The 14,300-nt window shown below is 53.1% G+C and overlaps 1 protein-coding gene across 2 annotated transcripts; it reads right to left on the minus strand.

The window, feature by feature from the left end:
* Positions 1-2,406: 2,406 nt before the first annotated feature.
* Positions 2,407-14,276, minus strand: VARS2 (valyl-tRNA synthetase 2, mitochondrial). 2 transcript variants are annotated; one of them, XM_011944994.1, is made up of 30 exons: positions 14,160-14,276; positions 13,804-14,036; positions 13,611-13,692; positions 13,397-13,497; positions 12,998-13,119; positions 12,818-12,884; positions 12,624-12,721; positions 11,925-12,006; positions 11,662-11,781; positions 11,077-11,188; positions 9,958-10,046; positions 9,044-9,134; positions 8,677-8,804; positions 8,457-8,560; positions 8,144-8,225; positions 7,756-7,832; positions 7,592-7,667; positions 7,206-7,308; positions 6,902-6,972; positions 6,656-6,781; positions 6,341-6,445; positions 6,130-6,198; positions 5,931-6,009; positions 5,676-5,803; positions 5,393-5,545; positions 4,320-4,526; positions 3,477-3,588; positions 3,146-3,321; positions 2,857-2,985; positions 2,407-2,757 (listed from the first exon to the last, which is right to left on the minus strand). In XM_011944994.1, exons 2-30 carry the CDS (start codon positions 14,002-14,004, stop codon positions 2,656-2,658), a joined length of 3,192 nt encoding a protein of 1,063 aa, XP_011800384.1. In that variant the 5' UTR covers positions 14,005-14,036; positions 14,160-14,276; the 3' UTR covers positions 2,407-2,655. The 2 variants fall into 2 exon arrangements, with proteins under 2 accessions (XP_011800384.1, XP_011800383.1); XM_011944993.1 differs by having other exon boundaries at positions 13,804-14,213.
* Positions 14,277-14,300: the final 24 nt, after the last annotated feature.

The raw sequence follows: 14,300 nt of genomic DNA on the forward strand, positions 1-14,300 counted from the left end.
ATCAGGTTCTGTCCAATAGGATGCAAGTAGAAAGGAGGTGGGCAACTTCCTGGTAGTATCCTTGAAAAGAGAGGAGCTTCCATTTCAGAGGAGGGAAAGCAAAGTTCTTGAAACAGCCTATAAGGTCTCAGATCAGTGCTTTCCAATAGAACTTTCTGTGATGATGGAAATGTTTTACAACTGTGCTGACGAACATAGTAGCCACTGGCCACATGCAACTACCAAAACACTTGAAATATGGCAAGTACGACAAGAAACTGAATGTTTTATTTTATTTAATACTTTAGGTAGCCAAGTGGCTACCATTTTGGACAAGCCCCAGATTGTCTGCTTTAAGTCTTCCCTACCCCCCACCAATTGCCCACCCTTACCTCTGTTACTCCACCTCCTGCCATCCTCCCCTTCTCACTCTGCCCCACCACAGTGTCTCCGGGCTACTCTTAGAGCTGTCCGAGTGTGCCTCTATCTCAGTTTTCCTCTGGCCCTTCCCTTTGTGTGGAACGCTCTTCCTACACCTCCTACAAGCCTTTGCTTAAACCTCAACTTTACAGTGAGTTCTGCCCTAGCCCACTATTTAAAAGTACAACCTGCCCCTCCGACACACAAACACATTAGAGTCCCCTTACCTTGATCTATCCTTTTTTCCTCCCCTGCATTCATGACATTCAAACATAGTATATCGTTCACTTATTTGTATGTTATTTCTGACTGTCCTGCTAGAAGGAAAGTACTACAAGGGCACAGCATTTTGTCTCATTCACTGATGAATCTAAGTGTCCAGAATAAGGCAGGTGCTCAAAAACAAAACAAAACAAAACAAAAAACCAGCAACCTTGTTGAAAGAGAGTAAAAAGAAAAAGACAACTGCCCATCCCCTTCTTTCCCTCCTCCCTCTGGGTGGAAATGAAGACAGGGTAATGGGAGCTGGTGCAGACCTTGGACATGAAGTCTGACAATGTATCAGAATGGCAGGAAAATAAGACTGAAGGAGGTGTGGGCCCCCGTTATTGCAGATCTCTGCACTAGATGCCCAGCAGAAGAAACGTTCCCCTCCTCTAAGCTACCATTATATTTGAAGTTTAGTTATAGCAGCCAGAAACAGCCTGCACCTAATTTATTGGGATAGGTCCCAGTGGAGACTTTTCTCTGAGCACGTCTTCATCTCTAAACGGGGGGCTGGGCGCAGTGGCTTACGCTTGTAATCCCAACACTTTGGGAGGCCAAGGCAGGTGGATCACTTGAGCTCAGAAGTTCAAGACCACCCTGGCCAACATGGCAAAACCCTATCTCTACAAAACAATTTTAAAAATTAGCAGGGCAGGGTCGGGCGTGGTGGCTCACGCCTGTAATCCAAGCATTTTGGGAGGCCGAGGCAGGCAGATCACTTGAGGTCAGGAGTTTGAAACCAGCCTAGCCAACAAGTAGAGACCTTGTCTCTACTAAAAATACAAAAAAAAAAAAATTAGCTGGGCGTGGTGACAGACACCTGTAATCCCAGCTACTCAGGAGGCTAAGGCAGGAGAATCACTTGTACCAGGGAGGTAGAGGTTGCAGTGAGCTGAGATCTCGCCACTGCACTCCAGCCTGGGCAACAGAGCAAGACTCCATCTCCAAAAAAAAAAAAAAAAAAAAAAGCAGGGCACAGTAGTGCACACATGTGGTCCCAGCTACTCAGGAGTCTGAGGCAGGAGGATCGCTAGAGCCCTAGAGGTTGAGGCTAGTGAGCCATGATTATGCCACTGCACTCCAGCCTGAGCAACAGAGTGAGAGCCTGTCTCAAAATAAAGTAAAAACAAAAATCTCCAAATGGAGCTAGCACCTGCCTCATGAGGTTTTCAGTAGGATTAAATGGCATTGTACATCTAGCACCATAGAGGACCCAGCCCAGGACAGGCTAGTCAGAGCTGCTGGACAGAATGTACTCCGCGTGTGGAAGGGCCAGGCCCCTGAATTCCATGGAGATGAGACGGTGTTTGGAGTGTGTAAGGCGGCTGGCTGTGCTGTGAATGTGTAACTCAGAGGCTGGGCAGTGTGTCTCTGGCACTCAGGTGTCGAGCACAGAAGGTGGGGCACGCCATTTGCAGCACAGCCCGCAGCCCATCAGGTCTGGAGGAAGTCCTGCTTCTCTCAGCAACTCTAGGGATAGGGCCAAGGAGCAGGGAAGCTTCCATTTAGTGAGAAGGGAAGGAGAAAGAGCCTGCAAAAGCCAGGGCACTGTCAGTTAGTCCAGAAAGTAGGTAGAACCGGGACCACTGTGCCCAAGCCCTACCCATGACTAGAAAGCTCCGCTTCCTCCAGCGAGGACCCCCCCTCCTCTTTTCCCAGACCAAGCTCTCAGGGGACAACTCAGAAGCACAAAAGTCACCACTAGGAGCAAAGGGGACCACAGAGCCATAAACAGACATGTTTGGGATTTTAAAAGTTTATCTGAATCTCCTCATTCCCAGACTTCCTGGTGGGAGGCAGGCCGGGCAGTAATGTGAGCATCTCAAGGACACCACAGTCACTACGACCAAGCCAGTCTGTTTCCTCATTTACACAATGAAGGCGATGGACCACATAGTCTCTGATGTCCCACTGCACCCTGACAGCTGACAAATCTGTTTGTCCTCAAAGACAGGTCTGAGAGGGAGGAAAACTGATGGGGATGATGAGTTAGAGCTCCGGGCTCCCTGGGGCGGGAGGCTCATCCATCAGCTGCCGGAGGTGAGAGGCCGCCTTGTCCAGTTTTGACAATTCCAGCTGGAGGGAAGAAAGCTGGACGAGGAGAAAATGAGGTGAGGATCCAGGAATGAGGCCCCTCCTGGCCCACATTCCCTCAGGGGTCGAGCCTTCTGGGGGCTTCCCTCAGCTTACCCTTTGTTGCCTCTGAGTCCCTGCCTCCCCTTCTGATGGGGTCCTGGCTATGAGGCCATCAAGCTGCTTCTGCAACTTGTACCTTCGGGCGGCTAACAGAGGTAGCTGGATCTGCGGGTCCACTAGGCCCTAGGGAAGAACAGGGAGAAAAGGCTCAGACATCCACCTGCTGCCAGGCCTCCATCCTCCATTAGAAGGTCCCTTCCCCTGCTTTATAGAGCCCAGCCCCTCCCTTCCTCCTAGCATGCTTCCCAAGCCTGCCCTAACCCTCCCCATTCCCTCTGGTCACCTGCAGCTCCATGTAGACCTGAACCGTATCACTGAGTGGAGCCTGGGCCCAGCCGGAGGGAGCTGCTGCGCCTGGGGGTAACAGGCCCACAGCCCCACAGTGGCCCAGGGTGCCCAGGGGCTCCAAGAAGGCCTCAAAGAGGCCCTGGTCCCCAGGCTCTGAGCTCTGCAGCAGCACTGGAAAGAAAGAAACTTGTCAGGGGCAAGGCCTCAGCTCCTGCCTCCCTTCCCACCCTGCACTCCTAATGGGGGTCTGCCCTTCAGGCTCTCCTCTTTTCCCCACCAGCCCCCTTTTCCTGCAGGACCCGAGCCCAGGACCCGCCTTGCCTCACCTCGGGGCCGGGCTTTGGTGAGCTGGTACGTGGCTCGGAGAGCCCTTAGCACCTGCACAACCTCTTGGACCCGGGAGAAGCGCCGCTCCAGCTCCGGCTGGCGCCAGTGCTCCTGACAATCAGGGGGACCCAGAGTGGGCAAAAGGGCTCCTGAGAGCCTCATTACCAACCCTCCTGGCTCTGTTCTCGACCCATCCACCCCATCTCCTTAGGGCAATGAGATCTGTCCTCAGCACCACAGAAAATCCACTATCTCAAGGAACATGACAAAAAGTGAGGTGTCATTTAAGAGGTTTTAGATGATCAGTGTTTGATGTCTGTTTAGTTGCTCTGATTGAAATGGCCAACCAAAAATGAATTAGAATTTAAAATGAATTAGTCAAAACTCAAAACCAAATAAGTACAAATATAAATAGTTAAATTTAAAAATAATTTTTGGGTGAGTGCATAGCATTTATCCTTCTGAAATTATTCAAGCTGCACTGAGATTTTGGGGACACCCTATTACTAACTTATCCAACCCTTATCACAACAATAACATACTATTATTGTTCCTAGTTTAAACCTGGGGGAAACTGAGGCTCAATCACACAGCTCGGAAACAGCAGTCTAGCAACAGAGTCCTGCTCTTGAGCACTACGCTAATACTGTCCCTCAAGACCCTAGGGCCATCGCAGCAACCCTGCAGGAACAATCCATCCTCCCCAGGGCTCCACAGCAAAGTACGAACCATTCCTGCAGATGAACCCCCTGCAGCAAACCCCTTCAGAAGGCGCTCCCCACCCTTCACCCACGGGCCCACTCCGAGGTGCCATGGCCCACTCCCAGGTGCGTGGGACTCACCAAGCTGCAGTTGCTGGGGTAGGGGGCAACCGAGATGCTGGGGGCAGGGGGACAACCAGGCCTGGGGGGCAGCCTCTGCCACAGCTCTTCAGCCAGGAAGGGCATCAGTGGGGCCAAGAGGCGGAGGCCGATGTCAGCGCAGGAGAACAGGACCTGAGGGGGCCCTGGGGGGCGGGGTGAGTGCCACAGCACAGGCTTCACAGCCTCCTGGAGAGGAAGCCAATGGTCAGAGGACAGGCCCGGGGCCACAGCCCTCCTCCCTACAGCCACTGCCATACCCGCCAGCAGGGCAGGCCATGGGTCCTGGGAGAGAGGGACAGGCGGAAGCACTTAGCACTTCTGATATGATCCACAGTCCCAGGACACACTCAGCACAAAGAAGGGAAATTCAAGGCAAAAACTCTCTGCAGTACACGGGGACAGGAATTCCAGGGAAATGTGTAGTTTAGGGGAAAAAATCATTGAGTTTTTTGCTTATCAATAGGGAACAGAGGTTTTTAAAAGGCTGAGCTACGGCAGTGGTCCACAGCCAGCAGCAGCAGCATCACTTGGGACAAGAAATGAATATTCATGACACTCACCCACCCACCCCCACCCCAACCTGCTGAAGGAACCACTCTGGGGTGGCAGGAGGATCCATGTGCTTTGGAGGCACAAGCCCTCCAGGTGCTTTGGACGTAGGACAGCATGAGAACCCCTGGTCTAAAGACCACTGCTAGTCCCTCCCAGGCCTCTCTCAGCACGCAGCCTGCCCATGGGCCAAACTCAGCAACTACAGGGACTGAAAGAATTCCTCTCAGCCTTCTGACACTGACTTGTGAGACATTTCTAGAGGTCTCCCTCCTCCTCCTCCTCTCCCCAAGTGACACGCAGGCAACAGTGCCTGGGCCGCACTGCCGAAACCAGTCCCAGGAAGAGGGGGACTGAGACTCCCTCATCTCCTCTCCTCTCCTTTCCTAACTGAGGGGATAATTGGGGAATTATCAACTCCAGAGCTCTCTGCCTTGGAATCAGATTTCCAGAGGAATCAGAAGCAGGCATGGGAATGCCAAGCCTCCCCCAGCCTCACTCACCAGGTAGACGTCACAGAGGTTGTGGAGCCAGAAGTGGTGCAGGGCGTGAGTGACGAGCGAGAGCTCTCGGGTGAGGAAGCCCCGCTCACACTCCCGGGCGGCCAGGGCAAGGCGGCTCAGGATCCAGGCGTCCATGAGGGAGGAGGGAGACAGCTGCAGGCAAAGGGTGCTTCAGGCCCAGGACGGCCTGACTCCCCCTCCCCTGCCTCCTTTCCTTCCAGATGCCACCTTGGCCCTCTGACACCTGACTACCCTACTCTCAAGCACCTCTGCTTTCTCTTACCTCCTCAGCAGGCTGTGGCACAAATTTCTCCCCTAAGGCATTGAGGATAAAGCGCAGAGCATTCCAGATCTTGTTGCAGAAATGTCGGCAGCTCTGGACCTCAGAGACTGACAGGCGCAAGTCACCCCCTGGAAGGGGAGAATCGAGGTAGTCTGCATGTAGGTGGCAGCAGCACCAGAAGTCCTGCCCCTGCCCTGCCCCTGCACAGGCGCCTGCTGCTCTCTGCTCACCCCGAGACCCCTCATCCAGGCTTACCCTGAACTCCGTGAGAGCAGAGTGTGAATCTCAGGGCATCTGTCCCACACTCAGGGATCCCATGAGGAAAGTCCTTTTTCTGCAACCAGAGGAAGAAGGGAGGCAGATGCCTTTGTGGCTGCAGGGCCAGGATCCCGGTTGCAGAGGAAGCCAGAGGCGGTGAGCTACAGCTGGGAGGGGGCAGGCAGCGATGACTCACCTGTGCTGCAGCCACAATGGCCAGCTCTGCGCGGTCCAAATTTCCACTTCTCAGCTTTTCCTGTAGCACCTGGGGATGGAAGGGGGTCATTTACAGCCCGGGTCAAAGGCCCTGCCTCTACGAGGGTCATACTTGCTGGCCTCACTCCTCCCGCAGCCTCCCTTCCTCTCTCCTACAAACCCTGTCCCTCCAGTGGGTGCTTTGTCCTCACCTGCGTCTCCACCCCACTGATGATGTCTCTTGGGTCCAGCACATTGCCCAGGGACTTGCTCATCTTCCGGCCCTGCCTGTCCCGAACCATGGGATGAAGAAGCACCTGGGGGCAGGGAGGGGTCAGCAGAGGGGGGTTTCCTTCCCTTGAGATCTCTGGCCCTCTAGCCTCCATACTTTTGGGGATAGGGTGGGAAGTGAATTGGGAAAAAGGAATCAGGAACGTGGAAAGGACATTAGGGGTTAGAAGAAGGGAGGACAAGGTTTGGGGAACACTGGGGTCACAGAAAGCGGCCGGGCACTGAAGGGCTGTTACCTTGCTGAAGGGCAGCTGCCCTGTGAGCTGGGTCCCCAACATGACCATGCGACCCACCCAGAACAGCAGGAGGTCACTGCCCGTTTCCAAAAGTGACAGCGGGTAGAAACGAGCAAGGTCTGGTGTCTAGGGGGAAGAGGAGCAGTAAGAGGCCCAGGTCCCGGGCCCCCTTCAAGCCTCTGTGGGGGCCCAGCCGTCCCTTCCTTATCGTTTCCCCTTCACTTTCGCCCTCTCAGCCCACCTCACCTCTTGGGGCCAGCCCAGGGCAGAAAAGGGGAACAGGGCAGAAGAGAACCAAGTGTCCAGGACATCAGGGTCTGGGAAACAGAAAAAGAATGGGGACAGTTGGAACCTTGGCTTCTAGGACCTCAGACCACTGCTGCCACCATTCTAGGCCAACCTCCACCCCCTGAGACCAGGGCTGTCCCCTTTGACTCCATTCCCAACTTTCCTGACCCTACCTTCTCCATCTCGGGATCAGCTCCCCTCAAAGGCCCAGATGCCCAGTCCTCCACTCCCCTGTACATCCCTCCCCAGCTCAGGCACTCACCCCTCTCCAGGGCCAGCTCTGCCCCTGGCCTCCCTGTCAGTTCTGCTGCTACCTCTCTGGCCTCAGCCTCTGACCGCGCAACCACCCAACAGTCCTCTTCTCCCTGCAAAAGTATGAAAGAGTCGGGATAGTGAGGAAGAACAGCTGACAGGTGCAAATGTCCCTTGGTTTTCACATCCCGTCATGTGGTCTTAGAGTGGCCAAGTTCCTCCAGGGGTGAGATAAAGAAATGCCACTTCAGGGAGCTTTGATCGCACAGAATGTTACATGACTACAGCATGAAGCACGTTACCAGGCAGGAGCAGGGCCTGGCCCTGCGGAGCTCTGACTCCTGGGCTAGGTGCTCTGCGCTACACTCGGCCCTCCGGGTGCTTCTTCCTACCCACCTGCGCGTGGTCCTCTACAACCAGGTAGGCTGGAATCTGATGGCCCCACCACAGCTGCCGGGAGACACACCAGTCCCTGCCAGGAAGACATCCATGAAGTCTTAGAATAACCAGTCGGTCCCGCCGCCCCATCTCCACGAGAGCTCCCCTTACCCTACCCTTACCCAATATGGGAAAACCAGTGCTGCCAGTTCTTCTGGTGGAAGGAGGGACTGAGCTCCAGGGCCCCTGACTCCACAGCCTGGAGGGAAAAGGGCCTTTAGACAATGTTTCCCTTCCTGCATGGCCTCACCTCCACAGATAGGACGAGTGGCCTCTGAGGTCATTTTAAAACTCAGAAGGACCTCCTAAGCCTCTTGCCAAGATTCTGGGCTTAAGTAAGGATATGAGCCAGCCTTTGCTGGGCCGCCCAGCCTCCATCCCACACATCCTCTCAGTTACCACAGCTGGAGAGGTCTCTGGGGCAGGTCTCCTGCTTCCCATTTCTTCATTCCAACTCTCAGGGAGCTCCCCCAACCCCTGGCCCCAGTCCTTCCTACACTGCAGCCTCACCTGGGCAGCTCGGGCCCCCATTTCCTGGCAGCGGACAAACCACTGGCTCTTCAGCAGGTATTCTATCACATCCCCAGAACGGCTGAAAGGGAGACAGGGTGAGTCCACTGCTCTTCAGCCCTGTGACTCCTCCCAGGGGCACAAGACCCCATGCCATGCCAGGCCCTTGGTACTGAGGATACAATAGTGAATAAAACCGACACGAAGCTCATATTCTAACAGAGGGGTGCAGAGCCCATCCTATTGTCACCCTTAAGCTTTGTACATTCCCTTTTGGGGGTAGTCCTTAGTAAAGGAGTTAAAATGAGGTTACCTGCAGATGGGCAGTACCATGGGGTGGTTCTGGAGGCCCCGGAACAGGCCCCTTTCACTCAGGACAGACACTATCTTTTCCCGGGCCACAAACCGGTGAAGACCCTGGAGAAAAAGCTGCAAGAGTAAAGATTAAAGGCCTCTAGAGAAATAAGAAACTGGGAGGAGGAGTAGGGGGACAGAGTGCCCCTAAAGGATAGGGTAACATAGGATGGTACCACCTGCAGCCAGTCCCCGCAGAGGGAGGTCATGGTCCCATCCTCCGCAATGACATTCAGAGGGCTCAAGCCATGTCGGGCCCCCATCTCAGCATCGGCAGGACTGTGAGCTGGAGTCACCTTCACTGCCCCTTGGGGAGCACAGCCATGGTGAGTACTGAACCTGACCTTGGTTTTTGCTTTTCCAGATGTATCATCACCACCCACACCGCCCCAGACCCCACGACTTTCTCTGTCTGTGCCTCCCTCCCATTCCCCACTCAGACCACCCTCTATGAGGATCTCCCACTCCTACCTTCCTCTTCCTCCTGGTTCCCTCCCCTCTCCTCCAGGACCCCCAACTTTCTCTCCCTCCCTGACTTCCACTCACCTGTGCCCACATGTGGCTGAACAGCATAGTCTGTGATGAGAGGAAGAGGCTGCCCCATCAAGGGGTGACGAAGCTGTCGCCCGTGTAGATGCTGAAGGGAAGGGAGAGTGATCAGGGACAGGCACCTGTGAGGGGTGGAAGGGTCTGGGCTAGGGCGTGAGAACCCCAAGAATAAGAAGGTAGAAAGTGGAAGGTAGCGAGCTAGAACAAGGTCAGCAAACTCTTAAGGGGCAAGAATGTAGATATTTTAGGCTTTCGGGCCTAGAGACAAATTCAATCTCTGCGCAATTACTCTATTCTGCCACTGCAGCAGAGCCGGAGAGGGTATATAATAGCAGCCATAAATAACACAAAGGCCGACGGCCGGGCAAGGTGGCTCGTGCCTGTAATCCCAGCACTTTGGGAGGCCGAGATGGGCAGATCACGAGGTCAGGAGATTGAGACTATCCTGGCTAACAGAGTTGACACCCCATCATCTCTACTAAATTACCTTACTTAAAATATTAATTACTAATTTTTGTAAAAATACAAAAAATTAGCTGGGTGTGGTGGCACGTGCCAAGCGTGGCGCCACACTCCCAGCTACTCAGGAGGCTGAGGTAGAATTGCTTGAACCCGGGAGGTGGAGGTTGCAGTGAGCCGAGATCACGCCACTGCACTCCAGCCTTGGTGACAGAGCAAGACTCCATCTCAAAAAAAAAAGGCCGCAAGCTGGATTAGGACCATGGGCCAGTTTGTCAACCCCTGACCTACAGAAAAAGTATAAGAAGAGGAGGGAGTCGAATCAGAACCACTGAGAGATGTCTAAGGAAAAAAAAGTAGAAGCAAGAGCAAAAGAGCCACTATTTAAAACCCAAGACAAGAGAAGGCCATGGGCAGGGCAGGCCAGAGTGCAGGAGCGCACTGGGTATTACTGTGTATCTCGAGTCCTCTGGATGAACGGCCACAGCCACATCTCCAGGCAGCGTCTCTGGCCTCGTGGTTCCTACCACAACCTCTGCATCTGAAGACAAACATTTAAACACTTAGAGGTGGTCATCATCCTCACCCCTCACTGCCAACATAGCTAAAGGCAGTAGAACTGGAAAGGGGAAGGGGCAGGGAGTAGTCAAGGTGGAAGAGGCCCCCAGGAGTGACTAGAAAAAACTAGGAGTGGTATGTATAGGAACCCAGGGTTTCCCATAAGTTAATGACCAGAGGCCTGAGAGGGTGTCTGGTGCTAAAGGAATTCCCTGATAATTTGCATGGAAGAAATGGGGACAGCATTAATTAAAGCAACTATAATAGAATTCTTGCTGGGTGCCCAGAGGACACTGGGGATTCTCAGTGTCCTCATCACAAATGCTGTACATTCTTCAGGGGGAGCACCAGCTCCTCCTACAAGAAGCTTCCTCTGACTATTCCAGCTCATCTGTCTTCCCTTTCTTTGAGCTCTTCAGAACATTTTCCATAAAAACCACACCTTAGAGGCCGGGCGCGGTGGCTCACACCTGTAATCCCAGCACTTTGGGAGGCCAAGGCAGGCGGATCACAAGGTCAGGAGTTGGAGACCAACCTGACCAACATGGTGAAACCCCATCTCTACTAAAAATACAAAAATTAGCCGGGCCTGGTGGCGCACACCTGTAATCCCAGCTACTTAGGAGCCTGAGACAGGAGAATCGCTTGAACCCGGGAAGCATAGGTTGCAGGAGCCGAGATTGTGCCATTGCACTCCAGCCTGGGCAAAAGAGTGAGACTCCGTCTCAAAACAAAAAACAAAACAAACAAAACAAAAAACACACACCTTAGAATTGATCTGTCTCTTTCCTGGGTAGCGCACTCCTGAAGAATCACACCAAGCTATCAAAGGGCAGTAACCACATGCACTTTTTGTACATCCCCCAGAAGATCCTGGGTAAGTGCCCACACTGAGGTGAACATTACCAAGGTTCATGTGGGAGATGGACTGACGGTTTCCTAGCAGCCAAACATGGGCTCCAGAAAACAAAAAATGGAGGTAAACGGGTGACCCTGCAGAGTACTATGCTCACCAGGCTCTCCATCCACGGGGAAGGCAACAGAAAATAAGAGGCCAAAAGACACAGGTGTAGGGCAGCCAGGCAGTCGAAGCTGCGTATGGCCAGGCAGGGGCCGGTTCTCCACCTGGAAGCACCGAGAAAGCTGGGTCAGAGGGCAGCCTTTCTGCAAGGCTCATGCCCAGGCTTCACTCTGCCACTCATCCATCTGCCCAACCTCCCTGCAATCCATCTAAAAGCCATTTGGAGGATTCAGGAGCTACCTCCCTCTGCCCTCACCCAATGCTTGTGCAGTCACACTTCTAATAAATATTCGCCGGGCACTTAAGCCATGGCCAGGTATCTTGCCAAGCACCTATGTGAATTCTCATTTAATTTTTACAACATCCCCACGATGTAGGTATTCCATCATCTCTAATTTACAGACTGAGGAAGCTGAGGCTTAAAGAGACTAAACAGCCTGCCAAAAGCCACACAGCTGTCACAGGTAGGCCTCAGATTTGAATCCAGGCACCCTGGCTCCAGAGTCTGAGCTCTTAACCACTGACGACCACTCTGCCTCAGAGCTCTCACAAACCTGCTTCCCTTTCTCTGCCTCACCTCAATGTCCGAGATGGCTGATCTTAAAGCACATGACCAGTTGACAAGCTGACGGTGCCGGTACAGCAACCCCGCCTTGTAGAGCCGCACAAAAGCTTCAGTCACAGCCACTGAGGAGCCCTGGAATGACCTGAGTGTCCACCTCTAACAGCCACTTCTCAGCCCATCACCCTATTCAGGGACCCAGGCATTGCTACCTCCCTGCCCCACACAGATCTCTAAACATCCCCCAATGCTCACAGGGACCAAGGCACGGAACTCACAACATCCATGGTAAAACACTCTCGATCCCAGTCCAGGGAGGCACCCAGAGCTCGCAGCTGCTCACAGATCTCTCCACCTTTCCTGTGCCCAGAGAGATCCTTGTCAGCAAACTCTTCCCGAGCACTTCCTATGTACCAGGTCCAGCGATGTCCCCAGCAATGCCAGGTGTTGGAGGAAAATCAAGTGAGGATGGCATTGATCTCACCTCTAGAGGCTAATAGAAATGGACTGACAAACCCAGTATAGGGTTTTCTAAGATATTAAAAGAGGCAAAAGTTTCTATAGGAAGAGAGGAGGGATAGTCATATCGTGGGAAATCCAAAGATGCTTCACAGAGATGGCATGAGATAACAGACCCAGAAGAATGAGGGTAATTCCATGGGAATTGAAAGGTGGGAATGGGCGAGTGAAAGAAGGTGAGATTTAGACAAGAGAAACTGGGGTAAGTAAAGAGAAAGAAAAATATATATATATAAAAAAATACACACACACACGAATATTCTAATGCATATATAATATCCACACACATAAGGCTTGGAAATTCCACCAAACATTAAGGGGCTCCAGAGTTTCCATCTCTGAGGAAGTCAGGGCTGTGTCGGGAAGCGCCAGGGATTACAAGTCAGGAGTGATAGTGGTGGGAGGCAAGAAACCAAATCTGCCATCTGGGCCCCTTGAGCCCTGCCCATCATACTCACGCCTCCTTCCACTGCCACACCTCCCTAAGGAAGGCCTCCCGGCTCAGCTCATGTCTCCTCACTCCCCGTTCCTTCCACAGTTGTTTCTCCACCACAGCCTGCAGTTGGATTCAGGGCAAATGAACAGAGTCAGGTTGCTTTGGGGGAAGAAATTGCTTTCACCCAAGAAAAGGAACATATAACAGAAGACATACTTGTGTAGCGATTCCTGCGTGATCTGAACCAGGGACCCACAGCACTTGATCCCCACGCATCCGGTGCCTGCAACAAAAATGCCCTCCTGTGAGCCCCTGGGCTTAAATGCTTATTCTCACTCATCCCTGCCCTTCCTATTTCCCTTCCAAGAACTCAAGTAGCCCCCACTCCCCTCTCACCAGCGCACGAGGGCATCCTGTATGGCCACCGTGAGTGCGTGGCCAATGTGCAGGGAGCCAGTGACATTGGGAGGTGGGATACACATGGAAAAGGTCTCCCCTGTAGCTTGGGGCAGCCGGGCCTAGAGGAAGAAAAAAAGTTAAAGGGGCAAGAGAGAATTGGATTGGGGAAAGAGCACCCTCTACTGTCTCCAGAACAGAAAGAACTTCAGGGAAGAACTGTCCTGCAAACAACAGAGGAGAGTGGAGAGGAGGGAATTGGCCAGGGGGAACCCGCCAAGAGAAATCTTGGGAGACACCAGAGCCAGAAAGAAGGCAAAGTCTACAATGTGAGCTCAACTCTGAGGCTCCAGTTGTATTCAACGGCCACTCTGTCCTGGAGATCATTTAGATACTAACCTGATATTCTGGTTTGAAGAAGCCCTCTCGTACCCACCACGGGTACCAGGCAGCCTCAACATATTGGGGACTGTATGCAGGCGGCAGTGGCCCAGAGACATCTGTGGAGGCAGACGAGAGCTCCACTAACCACTGAACTTGTTCCCAGGCTGCATTTCGGCAGGCCAAATGGGCAACACAAATGTGAAAGAAAAGGCCTTCTTATTCTACTTACCTTTCTTTTCACCGGGTTTCGTAGGGATTTCATACAATACTACCTCCTTAGGACTCCAGGCCTTAATGGATTCTGCAGGTGACTGAGAAGAGAAAGCAGAAGAGTCTGCAGTATACCCCAGACTGCATTTCAGCCCGTCTCCTCCAGCCCCTCCCAAATCTCAGAAACCCAAGAACAAACTCTAACCCCTAACCTTGCTCTCCCCTGCTATGGCAGCCTCCAGAGTCGCCTGCTTCTCTCGCAGGCGTTTCTGTTTGGCTTCACGGTTCCTCCGGGAGATGGGAGATCCATGGGGCTCCGACTGTGTAGAAACGGAATGAAACCTGGGGAGGCCCCGTGAGTGCCTCAGCCCCCAGAATGGTGGTCGAAAAGAGGCGAGAGGCAAATGAGGCATCAGGAGTGTTTGGAAAGGGGCCGAGATCTGTTCTGGATAGAGAAAGTGCACATTAGGATATGGGGGTGGAGGAGGGTCACTCCCCTTGTCCCATCTTTCCTGTCTCTAATTAGCACAGGTCTGTTATTCCAAGTCTCTATTCCCTCCCACACAACCTTTCCTCCTTGAGGGCCACAGTGCATGGTGTCGACAGCGCCATGGAGTCACGGAGACCAGGGCTCTTCCGGAACAGGACCGGAGTGTCTGGACTTAGCGGTGACCACTGATACATGAGAGGACAGGGCTCAGAAACTCAG

Source organism: Colobus angolensis, unplaced genomic scaffold, assembly GCF_000951035.1.
Source record: "Colobus angolensis palliatus isolate OR3802 unplaced genomic scaffold, Cang.pa_1.0 Scaffold238, whole genome shotgun sequence".
In the NCBI taxonomy this organism is placed as follows: Eukaryota; Metazoa; Chordata; class Mammalia; order Primates; family Cercopithecidae; genus Colobus; species Colobus angolensis.